Source organism: Triturus cristatus, chromosome 11, assembly GCF_964204655.1.
Source record: "Triturus cristatus chromosome 11, aTriCri1.1, whole genome shotgun sequence".
NCBI lineage: Eukaryota > Metazoa > Chordata > Amphibia > Caudata > Salamandridae > Triturus > Triturus cristatus.
In genome coordinates, this window is record NC_140594.1 from 1,053,964,561 (window position 1) to 1,053,986,273 (window position 21,713).

At 45.0% G+C, this 21,713-nt stretch overlaps 1 protein-coding gene across 3 annotated transcripts in view; it reads right to left on the reverse strand.

The window, feature by feature from the left end:
• Positions 1–21,713, reverse strand: part of ATP11B (ATPase phospholipid transporting 11B (putative)) — a 446,007-nt gene that overhangs the window by 287,147 nt on the left and 137,147 nt on the right. For all 3 annotated transcript variants that reach the window (XM_085635367.1, XM_085635368.1, XM_085635366.1), the window contains exons 7-9: positions 15,303–15,406; positions 6,941–6,988; positions 3,708–3,772 (exon numbers count right to left, since the gene is read on the reverse strand). In XM_085635367.1, coding sequence (XP_085491493.1) covers positions 3,708–3,772; positions 6,941–6,988; positions 15,303–15,406 — 217 coding nt within the window. The remainder of the gene's footprint in view (positions 1–3,707; positions 3,773–6,940; positions 6,989–15,302; positions 15,407–21,713) is intronic.

The following is a 21,713-nucleotide window of genomic DNA, read 5'->3' on the forward strand; positions in this document are numbered from 1 at the left end:
TAGCTCGAGAACGTCAGCTGCCCTTCGCATGACCACAACAAAGTAGGCACTTTCTTCAGTGGAAGGACTTAGAAGAAGAAGGCCAGTATAGTATAGGGAGAGATGTCAAGACCACTGGCACCCTGGAGGTCATCATACCAGTTTTCTTTGTGTTAGTGTTGGCCAATTTCATCTCATGCATCACAGTCATTATTGGAGTCTGTCCCGAACAAGGAATGTAGTGTATGGGACCTGCCCTGAGGATGTGGCTCAGATGGAGAAGGTTGTGGTTCAATAAGTGCTGAGCGTGACCTCGGTTGAGGTCAGAGCAGCGCAGAGTCAGAACACAATAGGTTGAGCCTCATCTTCTGCTGTCGATGGGAGTTTGCATCAGTGTTAATATTCCGGGTCCAGCCAAGACTCGAGGTGGGGTTGGCAAGTGGCAGGTGGAGCAGCAATGGTGTCATAGGGTACAACTGGCACAGAGGACAAACTCACCTGTGTTATCCTAGATGGAGACTCAGCTCCGTGGGGTCTCGGGAGCGGCAGTGGTAAGGGAAACAAAGTCAGAGCACAGCCCCACAGAACTCTTAAATCCGCCTTGGTGCCGCAGACAGCACCAGAAGCTTAGGCTGTACCAGAACAAGTTGCTGGATGGGCTCCTACATCGACTGACATCAAGAGCGAGATTGAGAGTCATGGTAATGCTCTCTAGCCCATTAGGTCTATGAGACTGGCCAAAAGGAATGTGTCCAGCTTGGATTTTTTAATGTTGTTTCTTCGACTTACCTGAAGATTTGAAGTGTGATGAGGAAAGTGCTCGGGATTGGCTTCTGGACAAGGAGTAAGAACAAGACTGACCCTTAGACTTCGACCAGTCTCAGAGTGGAGTCTACTGATGCTTAAAAAGTATAGTTTTGGCACGCTGATCAGCATGGCCATCGATGCGTAGTTACTGCAGGCCTTAGAGCCATGATCCGACCTCAGGCACCACAGATAAGCCAGATGAGTATCTGTCACAGACATTAGTTTGCAACATGCTTATAAGGTTTAAACCATATTGTATTGAGAGATGACATTTCCCCTGCACACTGTATGATTTTGAGGTAAACAGGTCTAAAAAAAGATGAGGTTTGTCCGGATCCATGTCTGGTGGCACGGAAAGAAAGGTACAGTGGCAGGGTGTAGGAGTGGCGCCTGTTTTGGATCTGCACATCATTTCCAGAGCGTAATGGCGTCAGTATGACGCGTCGCAGCGACACCTACTGGCACACAGAAGTCCTGCTCAAAAGTTTCCAGATCCCGTTTGACACCTGGGGAAAGTCATAAGGTGAGGAATCTGCTGTAAGAACTCTTTCAAAATGTGTTTTTATAAGGTATGCATTAACTTTTGGGAAAAAATAAGGTAACAACAAAAATTCTTAGATCTATGTGATGTCGGGCTTCTTGAAACGTAATATAAAGTAATCTTGAAACTACTATAGGAGGTATCATTACGTTCTACACTGCCTACAGTGGGAGCCATCCATGGAGCCATTTTTGAGGATGTTTAAAGCTGAAATTGACCCACTTATATGACTGCCTTGCAAGTATGCTGGTTTTTCAGCTCAACTTTGGGTTGAGGGCGAGTCCCTGAAAGGGGCTTTTGGCGCTTCCAGCCAACATGGCAAATCAGGCTCTAAGAGTGAAGCAGGGAGTCCAATCTTTTAATTTGATGGCATAAGCAAAGCTTTCATTTTTCTTAGTACATTTATCACGAAAGATGAACAGTTCAGTGGAAAGGCATGAGATAAGGTGAGGTAAGCTTTGATTTAGACTTTAGTTTACTTGCAAACAGCAAAACTGTGTTCTTTAATTGTCACCATTAATAAGCAGCTACTCAAAGTGTTTCCTTGACTAGCAAATCTGGATTATGCTACAAGAAGAAAAAGAAAATCAATATCTTTCTCAATATCCAAAACGTGTTCAGTCCATACTTATTGATTGTCCCTGACCATTTGAAGAGGCTGTTATTGTTAACAATTTGATTGGGTCTCCATGTTCTACCTAAAAAAAGAATCAAATATGCTGACTGCAAAATAAAAGGCTCTTAACTTTATCATTTATTATTCTGGTGTTTCAAGAACATGAAAACAGAACAGTCATCTTCACCCTTTGTTTAAAGCAATTCACCTGAAACTACATTGATGTTAATAACTTAAAGACCTGCACACGTTTGAAGCACTTCAAAGAATTTTATCTTGATTTTTAATTGAACTTTCATTGTATAATGTCGCTGTTTAAAGTTTGTTCCTTATACAGATGGGAAAGACTCGAACTCGAACTAAAAAAAAAAAAAAAAAAAAATATGGATACAAGCATTTATGGGAATCTGATTTTTATTCCCGGGAGTAAGCCAAATTCTTTCAAAATTTCCAAAGCCATCAACTCACTCCCAAGGAAGTTGTAAAAATCTGCAAATAAACTTCCAACTTTTTGGAAGACCAATTTACATAGGGTTGACGGTCAGCTGGCCTGTGCTAGCAAAATGGTGCGTGATAGACCACAATTCCTTTGAAGAATGGTTAAAATGTAAAGTATATAGTGCTGCAAAATGGGAACCTAGAGTATACCAGATTCAGATTCCCACTATGGATTGAAGACGAGGGGTCTGGAGAGCAACGTTTAATGAAAAGTAATAAGGAATGCTTGTACAGCTTGTCACAAATTATCTGATATAATGGTACTCCCTCCCTACACTTGTGAAAACTAAGAACATGTGAATCAACTATCTGCTCAAAGTGTAGATGAGTAAATGTTTCAGAGCTATTGTGGTGTTGTAAACTAACCGTAGTCCTCAGTGTTCCTTACTCATGTATCCATTTTATCACTCTTCCTACCATCTTAAGTTGTGAACTTCAGAGCAGACTTAATATCAATTTGTACCAACACGATTAAAAAAAACATTACAACCCGCCAGATTTCAAACACTCTATGCATCTACAAAGTTAGCATGGTGAGAAAAAGGCCTCCGACCTCCCTCAGAAGGTACTACAAAGCATCTTCAACAGAATCAATATTACATTTTCTGTTTACCAAGCATTCATTTATGTTTTTTCCATTGACCTATTTTCCAAGGAATAACCAATGAACATTACATGGGTGCAGTGTATTTCTTGCCTCGTTCATTCATATTACCATAGAGACAATAATGTAACTGCAGAGATTATTCTTAAAATTTGAATTGTTTTTTTGTTTTCGGATCTAATTATCTTGTGCTGCATCTGTACTTCCAAGCAAAAATATTCACTAACTACAGTCTTTTTTCATACTGAAGAAAGCTGAAACTCAGGACTTTTTAACTAGACAATCACTTCAAAACTTAAGCACTAGAACCTGAAAAATAGCTAATATTACCTGCAAGAAAATTAAATGGAATAAAAATCATTGCAAAATCACAGGTCTAAATTACAAAAATCTTAGACCCAACTATAGTGATCATAAGAATTTGTATTTTCTTTCATTCTCCCTTCTTCATACTTGGGCTAGGGTTTGTGGACGAGTGTTTTGACACATGGCTGCTGGTTTTACTGTATTGGCAGTCTTCTTAACGGCAAAGTCATTTCACACACTGCCATTACAGAAAGATTTTTTAATCTATATGATCATAACTATGTCAGAATAATAATCAGTTGTACTTTATTTTAAAAAGTTAGTTTCAACAAACATTAAAATATTGTTATACTTACCAAAAATCTCTCTGGTGTTTTTTAATCTTGCTCCGCGAAGTAGAAGATTTTCTGGGCCAAGTGGTCTAAAATCAAAATGTATATTTCCTTTTCATAATCACCGCAACAAAGTTTAAATTTTCACAATTGGAAAAACATTCTAAACATGAAATTTGTATCTTTCATGCGTAGTGTTTAATTTTTGGCCTTAAACAAGCTGACAACACTATAAAAACAGTCACAGCTCAGGATATACATATAGGTTGCCGAATACATCCAGAACCTTACTCTCGTTTGCAGACTACCCCTCATTTTTTGTCTCCGCATCCCAAGTGAAGCCAAACCCTTCTTGCAGGGTAAATTCATTGTCAAAAGTATTCCTAGTGATTAAAATAGATTTACTCAAATGAGAACCAAATCCTACGTTTTATCTAGTAGAAATTCATCATTTGAGGTGCCTTGCAGGAAGATGACCCTACGCAGAAGAAGGCAACCAGAGAATGACAAATAACATTTGAAGAGATTCAGGTCAATGCCTGAGACACTTGGGCATGTGCATCTAACTCCTCGGTTCTGGAACTATAATACACAGTATCCTTATGGGAACTGGTTGAAGAATCATTGTGAACACATAGGGTCTATGACAGTTAGCTGAGGTTCCATAAGAATCAACAGTTTCTTACATCTGCTTCTAGTTAACACAATTCACAAACAATGGGAAAATTAGAAAGCTGGAAACAAAATGCCAGTTGAAATGTCCAGAACCACCAAGCAAGCATGTTGGGTAGTGATGTGGGTACAAACTGGCTGTCAACCCTGCAACTAGTGTTCAGGGAGTATTTGCTGCACACATTAAATGAGTTATGCAAGATGGATGTTCTATAGATTATGTCAATTGGCACACGCCTCTGGAAAGTATTTGAAAGAATGGACATAGGCCTAAACTGAGTGGCACATGGAGATATCTGGCCTCTCAACAAAGGCTAACAGAAGCCTTAGATGTTGGCCATCCCATCTCAAAGCGAGTTAAGGGACTTCATATAATTATTCGACCTACCAATACAAACTTTTTATGCTACTTTTGAGGTCTTAAGTGTGTGCATAGGTACTAAGGAAAAGTACCTTTAGGTTGATTTGAAAAGTCACGAGTACAGATGGGATAACAAAGGATAGTTATGGCCTTGTGAAACACTGCATGTAGCTTCAAAAAGCAGAGAATACAACTAAGTAGACAAACGTCCCAGTGATCACCTCAAATTGAGGATGTTGCAACTGGTGACATTACAGTTAAACCAACAGATTTATAACAATAGTTCTATTCCATGCAGCATGTTGTCCCCACACAATGTGGAATTAAAGGTAAATAAGAAATGTCCCAGAAAGAATTACTTGACAAAGTCCAACATTCTATTGACCTACCAGAACCCCCATGTAAACAAGTCAAATCTTTGATCTAACTTGCGTGCAGTACGAGTGGCATTTGTTAAAAATCTGTACTTTCAGGTACTTCCAAAACTTTCCTTACTTTTGTACATTAGTAAGATGAAGAGGTTTCTCTCAGTGGTAAATGCCTTGATCTCATCTTGCTGTGACAACAATCATAGAATGCATCTAGGGTTCCGCTCCAATCTCTGAAGTATCATAACATTATAGAAAACACAGCAGAACGCATGCTATGCGCGCTATTAAATTCAGTCATTGTCTCAGTAACTATTCACTGGTAATAGCACATAGGGGTCCAAATCAATATTTTGCCTTGACAGCAACGCCTACTGAAACACTGGCCTTACCAGATGTTTTAACCTAAGTCCACACTTTACTTCTGTCCAAGCACCAAACTGATAGTGACAAGGTTGTTAGTGTTAGCTTGTGCAGGCACTTTGGCTATGGAACTCTGAACCCAGAAAACACAGAGCACCATCATGTGAAATCTGCAATACCTCTGTAAAGCTAGCTTTCATGGTTTGACTTTTACTTTATCAAGTTTTACATACTTATCAATCATGAAACCAAGGCTTCATAATATGTACATTACTTATTTACAATTGCTTGTAATTTTGAGAATGCATTGTTTACACATGAGTTAGTTCGGTTAGTTATGCGTATTTAAAATCATCGTGTAGTTATAATATTTTAAGACTGTCTTAAAATATATTGAGTCACTCAATGTGATATTTCTTTTATCATTATGTGTACTGCCAGAGGCCAGAGCTGAGAATACATTTATTAAATGTAGGCTTCAAAGTTTTTAAGTGGATCTAATGTGAACCCATTTATTTCTACTGTCATGAGTAGAATCAATTTAGACCGGGCCTTTGACACAGGTCAAAATACAAATATTTGAATCTTTTTTTATCTACTGAAACTGGGGTAGGAGACACCGTGGAGGTTGTGGACCACCTGATTGAGGAGAAGAGAGCAGCAGGAGAACATGGAGCCAACAAATGCTGTGGTTCTCACAGAGACTGATACTTTTCTAACATGCTTAGAGTTAGCAGATTCAAACCAGAACGCCATGCTCCAAGAAGCGGGACTCAAAGTAAAATAATTCAAGTCTGTTTCTCAAGCATTAGGAGTATTGAGTTATCCACACGGGCTGAAAAATGGCCAAAGGACAGCCTGTCATTAATGTTGAAGCACATTGCAATGAAAAAGGAAAGCAGAGTTTTTATTTAGCTTTCCAAATGCTTTGTGGAAGGTTTTTATACACTTAACTTGAGCGGGTGTTTTTAGTCTGTGCAGTTAAGATCAGACTCTTTCTAACATGACAGAGAAAATCTTTTAATATTTTTGAAACGTGATAAAGGCAACAAGAGCATACCACTGGAGAATAAACAGAAAGTAAACACCACAATGAATATTTTGTGATTCAGTTTTATTTTTAGTTTGTTAATGAAAAAAAAAGAATATTTACAGCTGCAGCAGGAATTAGAAAGGCATTTTCTGTTTAACTTGTTTTAAGCTGAAATTCATGGAATAGCTGTAGTTAAATACACAAGCTCAGGAAATATTATGCAAGATTTTCACGTTAATGTATTCGGTTTATAATTAATGCCAATGTGAATGAAAACCTCGAATGGATCTAGCCCATTTTGGCCCACGTTGGTCATCTCTCATCTACAATCCATAGGAGTGTCTCTCCTAAGAAAATAAGTACAAGATATCTAAAAGCATAGCAATGTCTTGAGTAACAGAGATTATTAACAACTTGATTTGAATTGTGACCTGAATAGTTAAGGTAACTAGTCACTTACTTTACAATTTCATCCGGATGATGGTTTATTGTGATTCTTCCAACAAATCTGTAAAAAGGTAAATAATTTACAGATTAAGAAAAAAGTAGCCAACAAAGGTAGCAAATGCTCTTGTTTTGATGCTTTCACACATGTGTCAATGAAAAGAAGGCACTCTGGCAGCAAAGGTCAAGTTACTCACCTTCGGTAACGCTTTATCTAGTAGAGACCTCTTTCGTGAACACCCGAGGGGCGCTGGTAAGGCCAAAGGGGAGCACAGTGAACTGAAAGTGCTCATGGCTTACCGTGAACCGCAGGTAATGCCAGTGGGCCGGCAGGATGGGGATATGAAAATAAGCATCCGGCAAGTCCAACGCTACCATCCAGTCTTGCGGGTCTAGGGCAGACAAGACCTGAGCAAGCGTGAGCATCTTGAACTTCTTCCGGAGGAAGCGATTGACGTCCCGGAGGTCGAAGATGGGACGCAGGCCCTTGTCCTTCTTTGGAATCAAGAAGTAGTGGCAATAACAACCACGACCTATCTCTGGAATCGGACCACGCTCGAGGGCCGCAACTTCCTGCCGGAGAAGTGCCAAGTGATCCCCCAACATGAGGTGGTATCCAAGGAAGCGTGCGTGGTGGCAAGACCCAAGGACTGGGCCGTAGCTCGGGAGTCCTTAAAGAGCTCCAAAGTGCTATCCGCCTTGTCACCAAAGAGGTGTGTGCCATCAAAGGGCATGTCCAACAGAGTGTTCTAGACATCCTTTGAGAAGCCAGTAGGGGTGAGCCAAGCGTAACGGCGTAGCGCCACCGTTGTGGAGATTGCCCTGCCGAGGGAGTCAGCTGTATCAAGACCACAACAGATAGTGAATTTCGCAGCATCACTCCACTGGACACTGAGGCAGCACCTGTGAGACTGCGTCCCACACCGTGTGGGAATAGCGGCCCAACAGGCACGCAGTATTCACCGCCCGCAACCTGGAACTGGCAGAGGTGAAAATCTTTTTCTCAAACGGCTCCAGTTTTTTAGATTTCATATCCGGAGGTGCGGAAGGGAACGCGCTCGGCGAGGCAGAGGCCTGGACAACCAGACTCTCCGGCGTTGGGTGTTGCGTGAGAAAACTGTGGTCGCCCGGTGCAGGGCGAGGACGTCGTGCCACACTCTTATCCACAGGAACGCCTGTGCTAGTCTTGGTCCAGGTGCTTAACAGAATGTCTAAGTGCGTCATTAAAGGGCAGTAGCGGCTCCGCAGAGGAGGTCGCAGGCTGCAGCTCCTCAGTCAGGAGATTGGTCCCAATAGGCACAGATGGGAGCTCGACATTAAGAGCCTCTGCCGCCCTACGCAACACCACAGAAAAAGTCCCAACCTCTTCCGTAGCTACGGAAGCAGGGGACAGTGTACCAGGGTGCGGAGAGAAATCCAGATCGACTGGACCTTCCACATCACCCTCCCACTCCGGTTCATCCTCGTATTGAGCTGCGATGGTCCTCAGACACCTCCCAGTACTCCCCTTCGTCCACCGGCCATGTAACAGGCCGGTAAGGACGAGGGGCCCGGGGAAAGGGAATAAACTCCCCACCTGGAATTGAAATCAAAGGATAATATACTAATCCATGGTTGACGTAGTCTGGCCCCGTAGGCAACAGCGTCGTGTCCAGCGTCGGCCCGACGTCTGAGTCGGCATCAGGCCCGGCGCCTGTGGTGCCGAGGCCGGAGCAGACAGCCACGCCGAGGCCGGAGCCGACGGAGGCGGCACGGGAGCAGAACCACCCTACGGGTCCACGGGGCCCAAAGGTGCTCCTGAGGGATCCGATGTGGGAAACAAACGGCGCATGGCCTACAGGAACACCTGTATGTCTTCCGAAGTCGCATGCGGGCCCAGGAAAGGCGCGCAAGCCGCAGGCAACAACGGAAGCTCCAGCAGGGGAGTGACCACCCGCCCCCTCCACCGTGTCCCGCGACCTGTGAGGGGTAAACGAAGAGTGCCGTCGCTTCTTCGACTTCTTGTGGCGCCTTGACTTACCTGTCTCCGATTCCGACGAACGATGGTGTCGGCCCTGCGACCTGTCCCTGGACCTCCCACGGGAGCGGGACCTTAAGCGGTGCGGAGCAGATTGCCGGGCCTCCAACAACTTTCGGGAATGCTCCCGCAAAGCCTTCGGCGCCATGGCCCGACAACCGGGGCACGCCTCGGGGTCATGGGCGTGCCCCAAGCAGAAGAGATGCACGTTATGCGGGTCCGCCACCGACATGGTCCGACGGCAGTCCCTACAGAACTTAAACCTGGGCACCCCTACTGCACCAGGAGTCGAGTACTCGACAAAACAAGACAAACAAGTCTCAAAAACCAAGTTAAAAGATTAACTAAGATTACCGCTCTCTCTCGGATCAGCGCTTGCTTGCGCGGAAAAAGAAAGAACTGACGTCATCGCGTGTGGGCGTGTCCAAGTAGCTCCGTCGACGCCATCTCTGCGACTACGACGCCAGCGACGTACGCAGAGCCGAACGACGACACCTAACGAAGCGCAAGGGTACTGCTGACAAAAACTTTCCGGATCCAGTCTGACGCCTGGGGATATTCTAAGGTAAGGAATCTATCACTAACGTGTCTCTTTCAGATTGTTGCAGTACCACATGGTAGTGGTGTTGTAGGTGAACACTTGAAAGAGCCTTCCTTTGATGTAGTGTAGAAAGGCTTTTAATGCTAATCCGATTGCTCAGAGCTCCAGCATGTTGATGTGGAGTCCCGATTCTGCTTTAGACCAGAGTTCTCTGATCTCCACCTCTCCCAGATGGCCGCACCATCCCAAAAGCGGAACACTATTGTGAGATCTGGTTGGGGAAAGCGGAGGGTCTGCCTCTGACCAAATCATGTTCTGTTAGCTACCACTGCAGGTCTCATGCAGTTCTCTCCGAGATCTGGACCATGTCGGAAAGATTCCCATGATGCTGCGCCCACTGGAACTTCAGGTCCCACTGAAGAGCATGCATATGCCATCTGGCATGCGGCACTAGCAGGATGCAGGAGGCCATGAGGCCCAGTAGCCTCAGTTAGAAATCCAGGAAAAAAGGCTGAAACATCTGTATCTTAGCCTGAATATCCAGGACACGTAGTTCGGGTGGATAGCCCTGAAATTCCAAAACACCTCAGATGAAAGGAAGAGTTTGATAGGGATAAAGTTTGATAGGTGTGACTTGGGCATGTTGATAACAAACCCCAGGTGGGAGATGAGAGCCTGTGGCGAGCCCACCTTCGACAGCCAGTCGTCGTGATAGGGAAGACTGGCACCCCTGATCTGCGCAGATGAGCTGCGATCACCGCTATCACCGTGGTGAACACCCAAGGAGCGCTGGTAAGGCCAAAGGGGAGCACAGTGAACTGAAATGCTCACGGCCTACCGTAAATCGCAGGTAGTGCCAATGGGCAGGCAGAACGGGAATGTGGAAATAAGTGTCCTGCAAGTTGAACGCTACCATCCAGTATCCTGGTTACAGGTCAAACAGGCCCTGAGCTACAGTGAGTATTTAGAATTTTTCTTTTTTGAGGAAGTAGTTGAGGGCTCGTCAGTCTAGGATAGGACTAAGGCCCTTGTCCTTTTTCGGGACCAGAAAGTAACAGGAATAGCAACCACAGCCTACCTCTGGCTGAAAGAACCCTCTCTATGGCTCCCTTGGGCAAGAGAGTCATGACGTCCTCCCGGAGGAAAATGAAATGATTCTCCGTCAGCCGGTCGTAGGATGAAGGCATGGAGGGAGGGACCCACCTCTATGATGTGATGGTTTGCCAGTGGTGAGGGTGATGGCTGATCCTGTCAACAACTGGTGATCTATGTATGGCATGAATAGGAGGGTTTGGAGGCAGAGGCGGGGTGGACTGATCGGACCTCTGGCCACCCGAACCATCAGTCAAAATGAGCCATGCCCTTGGCCGTGAGGAGGCTGTGGAACTTGCGCTGTACTGTGGTTGGGGCATGACCGAAAGCCCCTTCCGTAGCCACAAAAGGCAGACTGGGGATGTGAGGCCACAGAGAAGCCCAAGGACTTGGCCGTAGCCCACGAGTCCTTAAATCGCTCCAGCACAATTGTCAGGGTTGTCTCAGAAGAGACAGGCGCCATCAAAAGACATGCCCATGAAAGAGGTATGGACAACTCCTGAAAAGCCATAAATTCTCAACCAGGTTTGGCGTCGAACACCCATCACCGATGAAATCACTCTGCCCAGCGAGTCATGTCAAGACCACAACAGATGGTCAACTTAGCTGCAGCTCTCCAGTCTTACACTGCTTGAGAAAGGCTGGCAGGGCCTCCTCCGGGACCTGTGGCAGCACTTGCACAGCCGTTTCCCAAAAGGAGTGGGAATAACAGCCCACTAAGCATGCGGTGTTGGAAGAAAACAATTTCTTACCCCAACTAGCCAGACTCTTGGATTCCCTGTTTGGAGGAGTGGAAGGGAATGCTCCATGGGAGTTAGAGTCTTGGCCCACCAAGCTCTCTGGGGTTATGTGGGTAGTGAGGAAACTTGGGCCACTCGGAGCAGGGAGGTGGCAGCAGGAAATTGTCCTATTGACAGGAGCCCCTGTGCTGGGTTTGGACCAGGTTCCCAGTGGGATATCTGTAATGGCCTCATTAAAGGGCAGCAAGAGAGAGAAGAGGAGACAACAGGCTGCAGGACATCAATCAAGATATTAAGTCTTGACTGCCATGGAAGGGAACTGAAGGTCCAGGACCTCAGCCACCCTTCGCATCACCAAAGCAAAAGACACTCCTTCCTCCATAGCCATGGTAGGGGGAGAAATCATGCCAGTATCTGGAGAGGTGTCCAGTCCACTGGCCACACCCAATTCCTCATAGCAGTACATTTCCTGATAAGGCTGGTCTTCTAAAGGGTCCAACGACCCCACCCAATTTCCACCCCCTCCACTCATAGCCCCTCAGAATAGGGCTCAGGACTTGGAGTTTCTGTCTCAGTAGGTTAACGCAGTCCCTGCTCCGGGTCGTCTGTGATCAGAATGGGTCTGATGCCACCAACGGGTACCAGCGTGTTGGGAGCATCAGTGTCAGGGAAGATCGTGAGGTTACAACCAGCGTCGGCCCGGATCCATAGGGTGACAGAGCACCAGAGTCGCCGGAGCAGGCCCGATGGAGCCCCCCTCTGACCCCATGGGGCCTGTAGGCGCGCCGGAAGGGTCACGACGCTCAAAAATGAAGTGCTTGGCCTCATAAGATTCTTGCAGTTGGATGGGGGTCACTCTGGTTCCCGGAAAGTCAGGGAGGCGGGAAGCCGACCCCAGCGCAGGTTCAGAAGAAAGAGGCCAAGAACGCAGAGGGCCCTCCGTCGCGTCAGCTGAGGAACAGTCAAAGAACGATCCAACTGCTTATGATGCCTCTTACCAGAGTGTCCGGATGACTTGGACGAAGAGGACTGGGGACTCCTGGAGAGGCGTCCGGACCTTCCTCTTGACTAGGACCGTGAATAAGTTCTCCTACGAGTCGCGCGACGCAGTGTCGACCGCCGGGCTGCAAGTAGCTTTAGGGTTCACTCCCTTAAAGCCTTTGTAGCCATGACCCGGCAGTCGGAGCACGACTTCAAGTCATGGTCGCGCACAAGGCACTACCGGCAACCATGAGCGGGTCCGTCACCGACATGGCGTGGTGACAGGCGCAGCACAGTTTGAATCCAGAAGTCTTCTTAAACATGAGGGGGAAAAAACCTACTAATCAAAAGGAGTTTGACAAAAGTAAAAACAAAACAAAAGTAGCTCTCTTCACGGATCAGTGCTTGACTAGCATGGAAAGAAAGAGAAGAAGTCCCCGCACCGATGTGGAGCCGACCAGCGCCACCTACCGGTGCGCAGGGGTATTGCTCAAAGAAAAATCTTCTGGATCCAATCTGACACCAAGGAAATTCAAAGATAAGGAATCTGCAGCTAGATGTCTATCAGATTGTAAAAGCAACACATTAACATAAGGCAGGACAGCAGTGTATATCAATATCCTGCACAAACTGAAACAAAAAACATATTATAGACTGCTTTCTTCTTTTTTGTCTTTCACCTGGAGTTTAAGACCATTCAGTCTGTTAATGCACCTTCTCATATTTTTTTTGCAAGCTACGTTGAGAATTACAGATATTAGTTAATCATATCACCTGCAAATACTGTTGGAAACTTACACTGCCTACAACATGTGGACAGATTTGAAGCACTGGTTTAGCATGTACTCTCACTTTACATTTTAGTTTGGTGCTTTCAATTCAAGAATGTTAAGAGTAGGAATACCAATCCTCAAACCGTGACATACAAGAAGTTGGTCAGATTTATTTTAAATCAAATACTTGAGGAGGGTTACCTTATACATCTGAGGTCACTACTCTCCTATGACATCGCACTGTTTTTAACCTTGCCAATGGACCAACCATTAAAAAAAGTAGTAGGATCCGGAAGGCAATTTTAATTTCTTCTCACAGTCCCTAAAACCACATAGCCAAAGAACTCCACATACAAATGTGTTGAGCCCACCCCCCCTACACTAGGTGAGCGGGACGTGGGTCAGATGAAGCAAGCCAAGGTGGTAACTGTGGTTGAGGACCCTAAAATGGATCCCACAAGGACACTGTGTTTCCATATTGGGTGAACAATCCTACACCCGAGTGAGACAGTGGCAACGCAACATTCTGTCTTGTCGATAGTAATAGGATCCAACAAAATAAGGTAACACTCCTCAAGTATTGTTGTATATGAAAAGGGACGCTGAGGGTAAAACCTTACACATACTTCTCACTCCTCATTATTGTTGCCCCTCATTTAAATCACCTCAGACACTGTATAGAACTAAAGCTAAGGAAAGTCACTTAATTATTACAGTTGTCAATTAAAATCTATAACAATATATGACTTATTTTTTTAGCCACTGGTGAGCAATCATTCAACTCAAACCCCATTTTTAGGACCTTGGCTATATATTCCTCTTCTGTTACAGTTTTTAGGGCTAGTAAGACCTAGCCTTCTTCAATATTTGCAATGCATGTAAAAGTATCAAGCCAATGCAGAGTCTAAGACTCCTGGTGGTGGTAGAGGTCGCAAAATTAGGCCTATATGTAAATATTAATTAAAACACTGGCTTTTTAAAGAGGTGACCTAAAGTGACTACTGGGTACCATTTAAATTATAATTTTCTTTGCTTTAAAGCAGATTGGGCAATGTCTTGCATGTTCCTCCGGTTAATGTCCAAGTTTAAGGATGTTTCTACTGTAGCTAGATCACAAAGACCAATGGCTTTCCTTTCCCTACACGAGCCTGCATCCCCATGGTCTCTGACTGCGCTATATCACTTATAAGTCCACATGATATTCTCATACAAGCAAGTATTGAAAACACTTAACACTAGGCAACTGAATTATTTGGTCTTACAGCTAACTGAGGCACAAACATTTGCTCTGTGCTCTCAACAAACTTTTCTTAACTATTCCATTCAAAGAGCTCTCCTTTTGTTGAAGATCGCAGATAGCACAAGGAAGCTAGTCTGTGTTTGCAACAGAGTTTAGCATGGCTCAATAGGCAGTGAACTCCTGCAGTCCAGAAAATATGCTTATGGTATTCCTTTATAAGGTTTTACCTAAAATAGGAGCATAAAGTGTTAGTGATGTAATATGAGCTCAAATCTCCGGTTTATCTTACTGTTAGATTATTCACCGTCTCACCTCGTTCAAATATTTATGCAAATGCAGTGTGAACAACTGCTAAGGTACCACTCAGTTGGGTGTTCAGGTGCTTCTTCTGATTTGAACCAGCACACAAAATACATCCCCCATACCCCTTGCTATTCAATGAACATTTACAATTGAATGGAAATGTTTAAATTATTCCGAACAACTGTTAACACCTCTGGGCTATTGCATCATTACGAAATGGGCCAAATCTACAAACCATTTCACTCTTCCAAATGCAGAAAGGACAGAATTAGCTTGAACTAGGTGAGATACCAATTACAACATACTAGATCTACTGCTCAGTCACATTAAAGTAAACCACCTTCAAAAACTTTAATGCAATGCCGATCAAGCAAGGAACCCTACTTGGACAGTGGCTCAAAAATGATCTCTTTTTTACACCAAGCCTGCAGTCTTAGCAGATAACAACTTTTTCAGCGTCACACCCATTTAATTATGCACAATCCCAAGAGAAATGTTTCTGCATATAACCCTACCGATTGAGCCACAATTTCTCAACAGTTCTCAGAAACTAATTCAGTCAACTATTTAATCAAATTTAAAAATACATTTAAAACAATCAGTTAGTTACATAAAAACGACATCCTTTCATCATAAACAGAACACTTTCATAAGCTTTATAAAATATCCATGGTTTGCCTGGATTAGGTACCTGTAAAGGTCTGCTTCTGGCTGCTGACACTCCACAATTGCTGAAAGTGTATCCAGGTTGGAAACAGACTGTAATACTGCAGTTTCAGGAACTGCAAAATGTGTCTGAAAACAAAACAGAAATTGTTTTAAGTAGTAAGAACTTAAGAAGGTATTCATACAGTACTATGCAGTCCACTCGAACAGTAGATGCATGCTACATTCAGTGAACGAGTGCCATAACATGTCCTTACTGAAAAAAGAGCCTCCAAGACCCGTTTATAAGTTATATTTATAATTTTAGATTCAGGTATGATCAATTTGTGCCTTTTTCAACTAAGCTTCTCGATTGGGCTACAGATGCTTTCCAACAGCACAAGAGCTAGGAGGGACAGTGGCCACGCCTGTCAGCAGATCTATGAGATTCTGTCAGATGCCTCCACATTTCCAGAATCTGTGACCGCACCCGTAGGATTAACAAGCGTCACAATGAGCAGACACTAATTTTGTATATTGTAAGATACTCTGAGAAGAGGCCATGTTTGCTTCCCCCAGTAGAGATTAGAGTGTGTAAGGTTTATTATTGATAATGCAAAATACTGCACATGACAGGTTACTGAAACAGAGGCTGTAAACTAGAAAACAAATTACTCAAAGTGACGGCACACAAAGTTATAGTAAAATTATAGAAAATGAATAAATAATTATAGAGTACTCAGGAAGAATGTGTTGTAAGTAAGTCCAGTAGCCGAGATGTATTTTAGTAGGTTTATTAAGTCTTAGTTGCAGGTTAAGTTTATGTAGAGCAGCCCCACCAGGAGTAGCCTGCCTGCTGCTCAGCCCATGCTACAACTCTCAAACTTCACCTCACAGGCACCCAAACATTCCAATCAGCATCACCACAACAACATTCACACTTGCTGAGCAGCTAGGGAGAAAGTAACCAGATAATTACATAAACAGGATACTACATATTGTCCCCTTTTATTTAACACAAAAAAGAAACTGCAAACCTGAATAAGTTTTTAACAAGAAGAACCATAAAAAGAGAAATTATACTTAAGTACACAAATGCAAGCAGGAATAAAACATAAACCTGACAGAGCCATAATACATATACAATGAAAAAGCTCAGTAAGCATTAAGGAACAATATAAAGAAGATGCACTGAAAAATGTACAAGAGAAAATGAAGTAGATACAATAAATAAAAGTACAAGATAAGATGCATAGAAAAATATATGTGAGAAAGTGCCATCTTTCTTGCATGGTATGCCCCCACTTTTTGCTAAATTGCTGAATGTACTTCGATTGAGTGTACCCTGGGTTCCTGCCAATCAGGTGCCCAGGGCCTATGTTCCTTCCTTAAACCACACAAACTCCAAATTGGCAAACCCTAGCCACATGTCAGCCCCTAGTAACTGGTACCCTAGGTACCCAGGGCCTTGTGACCAGGGAAGGCCTCTAAGGGCTGCAGCACTCATTGTGCCACCCTCAGAGGCCCTGTACCCTTACACACACACACTGCCCTTGCAGGCTGAGTGTCTGGGTGCAGGACAAAACAAAGAGTCGACATGGCACACATCACTGTGTACCATGCCCATCACCTACACTGCCAAGGCATATGTCAGCCACCCCTCTAGCTGGGTGCATTACGCCTATGGTGTGGGCACAGGAGCAGGAGCCCTGTGCCCCTACAGTACCCGGGTCCATTCCTGGGCACTGTAAGTGCAGTGCTGTCACTTAAGAATACATGGTGCTGAGAGCTTGTCAAACACGAGCTCCACAGCACCATATTGGCAACACTGAAGCCTGGGAAGTTTGGTATCAAACTTCTCAGCACATTGAACCCACACTGATGCCAGTGTAGGATTTAATGTACTAAGCACCCCAGAGGGCATCTTAGAAGATGCCCCCTTACAGCTAACTTGCAATCCACGTCTGCTCTGAGGCTGCCCAGGCTGCCACACAGCAGACACGTTGCTGGACCCCTGGGTGGGAGAGCCCCTGCTCTCCCGGGCCCGCAACAATGCACATCCTGGGTGAGGTGAGAAATCTCCTCCCCCAGGATGAGCAAAGGGAAGCTTCAAAGGCATGCCGCCAGTTGGAGTTTCCCCAGGCCACTGCAACCCCCCACTCTGGCGGGAAGCTTGGCCGGAAACCCCATACAAGGACAGGGGATGTGCCAGCCTGCCCACCCCACCCCTCAGGTGGGGGAGGCGAGGTGAAGCACATCTCCGGGCTCTCGCCATCTTGAAGATGGGAGGCCCTACCCTATCAGGATTAGGCTACTGCCCCCCTCCCACAGGAGAGAGGCAGGATAGGGGGTGTACCCACCCCAGGACAAGGACCCATTGGTCCCTAGCCTTCACCTACCTGTAACGCCCCTAAATCTAGTATTTAGGGGCCCCCTGAACCTTCCTTCCGGAGATTCCAGATAGAAAAACGACAAGAAGAGCAAGAAGAACAAAGACCTGCCCTGCAGCTGCTAAAAAGAGAAGAAGACACCAACTGCTTTGGCCCCAGCCCTACCGGCCTGTCGACTCTCGAACCTGCACCAGCGCGGCATCCCACGTGGCCAGCAACCTCACCAACCCCGGAGGACCTGGCTACCCTTTAGCTCTAAGCCCCTGGGACTCCCACGAGTAGAGGCTCTACTCAAGAAACCTACTTGCTATCCCTGGCACCAGCCCGGGACCGCGGACCCAACACACTCTGCACCAGCCAAGCCTGGCCAGTGCCGGAGTGGACAAAGACCCAGAGGACGACCCCACGGCGACTGTGACCCAGAGTCCGGCACCCAAGGACCCCCCTCGACATCCCGGAAGAAGCCTGCAGCCTCAGAACCAAGTGCCACCCCAGCCGCGATCAACCAGAGGGTAAGATTCCCGACGTCAAAAGGCACCCCTGCACCCGGCGCCCTGCGACCCCCTGTGCCCAATCCCGGGGTACCCACCTAACCTACAACTACCCAACTTACCTCTCGAAGTGGTGGTGGCACCTGAAACATCCTCGTCCCCGAGCCTGCAGCCTCTTTCCAAACCGGAACATTCCCATTGATTTCCATTGAGCGCCCTAAGGCTCAAAAGCACCCTGCACCCAGCCGCCCGAGTGGCCCTGGCAGTGCCCTCTCTACTCTAACCTACTTCCCCACTTGCCCTGAGTAAGTGACCAGGAGCCCAGCTCCCACAGCCGCGTGGCTTGCCAGACAGCAGCCACCAACCAAGGCCCCCCTATCCCTCATAGGATAACATTGGGCCCAACTCTCTCTGCACCCGGCCGTCCTGAAACCGCTGAGGGTGAACCAACTGTACTTACCTGACACTGGGGGACCCCTGAGTCCATGCCCGGAATTTCAACACTACCAGTCGAGTACTTACCCTTAAACCGCTAACTTCATTTTCCTCATAGGGTAACATTGACTGGCTTTTTCTTCAAAAATCTTCTAAGTGTGAACTTTTCAAAACTGCAAAAATTCACCAAAAATCAGCCAAGTGACAAAAACGAATTTACTCACCTGCTCCTAGGTGAGCTCCCAGTGCTGGATCTTGGTGCCCAGCCCTGACTCTGAAAAGTGTTCACAACTATACTTACTTCTAACTCATTTTTCTCCCATAGGAAACCATTGTCTGCTTTTCTGTGAAATTTCTTCTAAGTGTCTACTTTTGCAAATTTGAAATATTCTTTTAAAATCGTACCATTTCTGCAAACGAAATTACTTACCTGCTTTTGATAAGGACCCCAGTCCTGGGTCTAGGCACCCAGTCCTGGATTACTAAAGTAACGATTAAGTACTCTACCTGCAATTTGAATTCTTGCCATAGAGATCCATTGAATGTTTTCTGTGAAATATTTTCCAAGTGCTAACTTTTGAAATAGCTAAATATTATTTAAAAATCATTACAGTTATTAAGTCGACTTTCATCACTTGATTCTGAATACTGACCCCAGGCTGGTTCTAGGATCCAGACCTGGAATTCCAAAAGTAATCTGAAAAGTAATTTATTACAAATAACCTGAATTTACCATTGAGCTCAATGCATTGTTATGTTTAGGAAATAGGATTGTTTATTGCAACCAACTGTGACTGTTTACACAAATTTATTGCTTGAAACAAAAGTATTTATATTCAACCTCTCATTCTGAGAAAGTATATTTTTACCCCCTTTGTGGTTCTAAAAATAAAACAAGCATATATTTTATATATACAAATTATTGGCCTAGAGTTCAGTTATTGAGTGTGTGAAACCATTTGCTGACTGAGTGTGTACAATAAATGCTTTACACTGTCCTCTGGTACTGCCTTACTGCTCGACCAAGCTACCACTTTTGAGAGTAAGGTCATACCTAACTTTGACCTCTATCAGCCTCTGGGGGACTGTGGACTCTGTACACCCTGTACCTATTAGGGAACAGTATATACAGAGCCACTTTCTCACAATATACAGGAAAGAATTTAAGAAAAAATTGAGAAGCACTGAGAAGATGCGTAGATAAATATACAAGATAATATATCACACATCCCCCACTCTATAAATTTTATAAAATATGGCATACAAATATGGCAGAAGAAACAGGTTAGCTGAACGACACAATCGCAGCTATGACTACCACCAACCACACCCATTGGCCAGACGGGAATGAGAGGAGGCACGACATAGCACGCATGAATTAGCCAAAAGAAACGCTTGGTAGACACATGTATTACATAAAAGTAATGGGTGACTAAAACCCATACAGCTGCTCCTCACCAAAGGGCAGCTAACAGAACGAGTAGCAGAAGGTGACTTACACACCGTTCCCTCATGTAAAGGTATGAAACCGGATCTGCATAAATGGGACTAGAACCCAATGGACACCCACAGTGTAAGGGTCTAAAGTGTAAATTGTAGAAATAGGACTTACACCCATTTCTCTCTCTCATGTAAGGGTGTGTAACAACAAATATAGAAATAGGTGAAATCCATCCACCTAGTGATCCCTCATGTAAGGGTAAACAAATAGACTTTGAAAATGGGCACCACCTACCTATAACACTAGTCTGGAAACAAACTAGCCCCCACACGACAAAAGGGATAACTCATCCACACTGCATGGAATCACACTAAACAACTCTGTAGTATGGACATTATAAATGAAACAAAGCAGAGCGAAGATAAAGAAGAATGACAGGATTTAAATGAAGCTTCTGGCTGTTGTGTGCGAAGAAAAAAAAAACAAAGAGTGACAAGAAAATGAGTTTATGGAGTAGAGTGTCCTGCAGCTTGACGAACTCTTGAAGCGTGAACACACACAATTGTTTGAAACAGATGCAGGTCACACAGTGCACCAAAAGACTCCTGACACTTGTTTGGAATGAGTGCTCGGCAGTTATTTCAGCAAAGCCTTTGAGTACTTGCTTTTAAAAACGTTAACCTGAGGTTACTCTGAGGCTTACCGGCTGGTGCAATATTTTTTGTTTTAGAAATGCTTCCAAGAACACCAGCTGGCAGCATAATCACAACAACGTCGGCCGAATTATCCTGGCTATGTCCGACAAGGCTGCTGGCAGACCTACATGGGTAGAACAGACTTGCGCGCTTCAACTTCCACAAGAGGGCGGCACGCACAGCTGAAGAGTGTGGGGTGACTTGAGGCGCGCTTGTGCACTGAAGGTAAATGCACAGCACGCTTTCCAGGCAGACTACAGGAGACATCACACTGTGAACAGAGACTCAGACTGATCTCTGTATGCTCGTCAGGACCTCCTCGCGCCATGGACACGAGCGTAGACTAACATGCCCGGAGGCATCCATGAGTGCATTTCTGCATCAGGTAAGCCTTGCACATGGCTCGCGCATAAGTAACAGTGATTTTTCTCTTTTTTTTTTTTGCATTTATAAAACAGCGCCAAAGAAACATAACTACGGTAAAGTACTTACATATGTCCAACCTCACGAAAAATATTGATGGCCCATACAGATTGCAAAGCGGTTTGGCAGAAGGTTTGTCAAACTTGTTAACCGCTCATCCAGGACACGTTCACACTATAAATACAGGTGCAGGTAATCTTACCACAGAATAGTTTGCTTGTTCGGCTGACAGATGATTTAAGGCATTGTTTGACGCGTTCACCGGCATGCTGCAGGTTGTATTAAAAGCGAGAGGTCCCAAACATGTACCCAACCGAACACGTCTTGGCTGGGACTATCCCATGTGAAGGACTCATCCAGGCTGCTTGTTCATGAGACTGAGTGTCAAATGATGTGGCAGGAAGAGTTTCCTTGACAGCACTAGCAGGATCTATAATAAAATGCACTTTGCCTTGTCTCAGACAAAGCATTGAAACTTGTTTCTGGACACAAGCATATCCACACAATGTAAGAAGACACATGCCCTGGCTGGGGGCCCGACCGATGTAGAGGTCACTGGTGGGGCTGGAAGGCTTTAGAGCA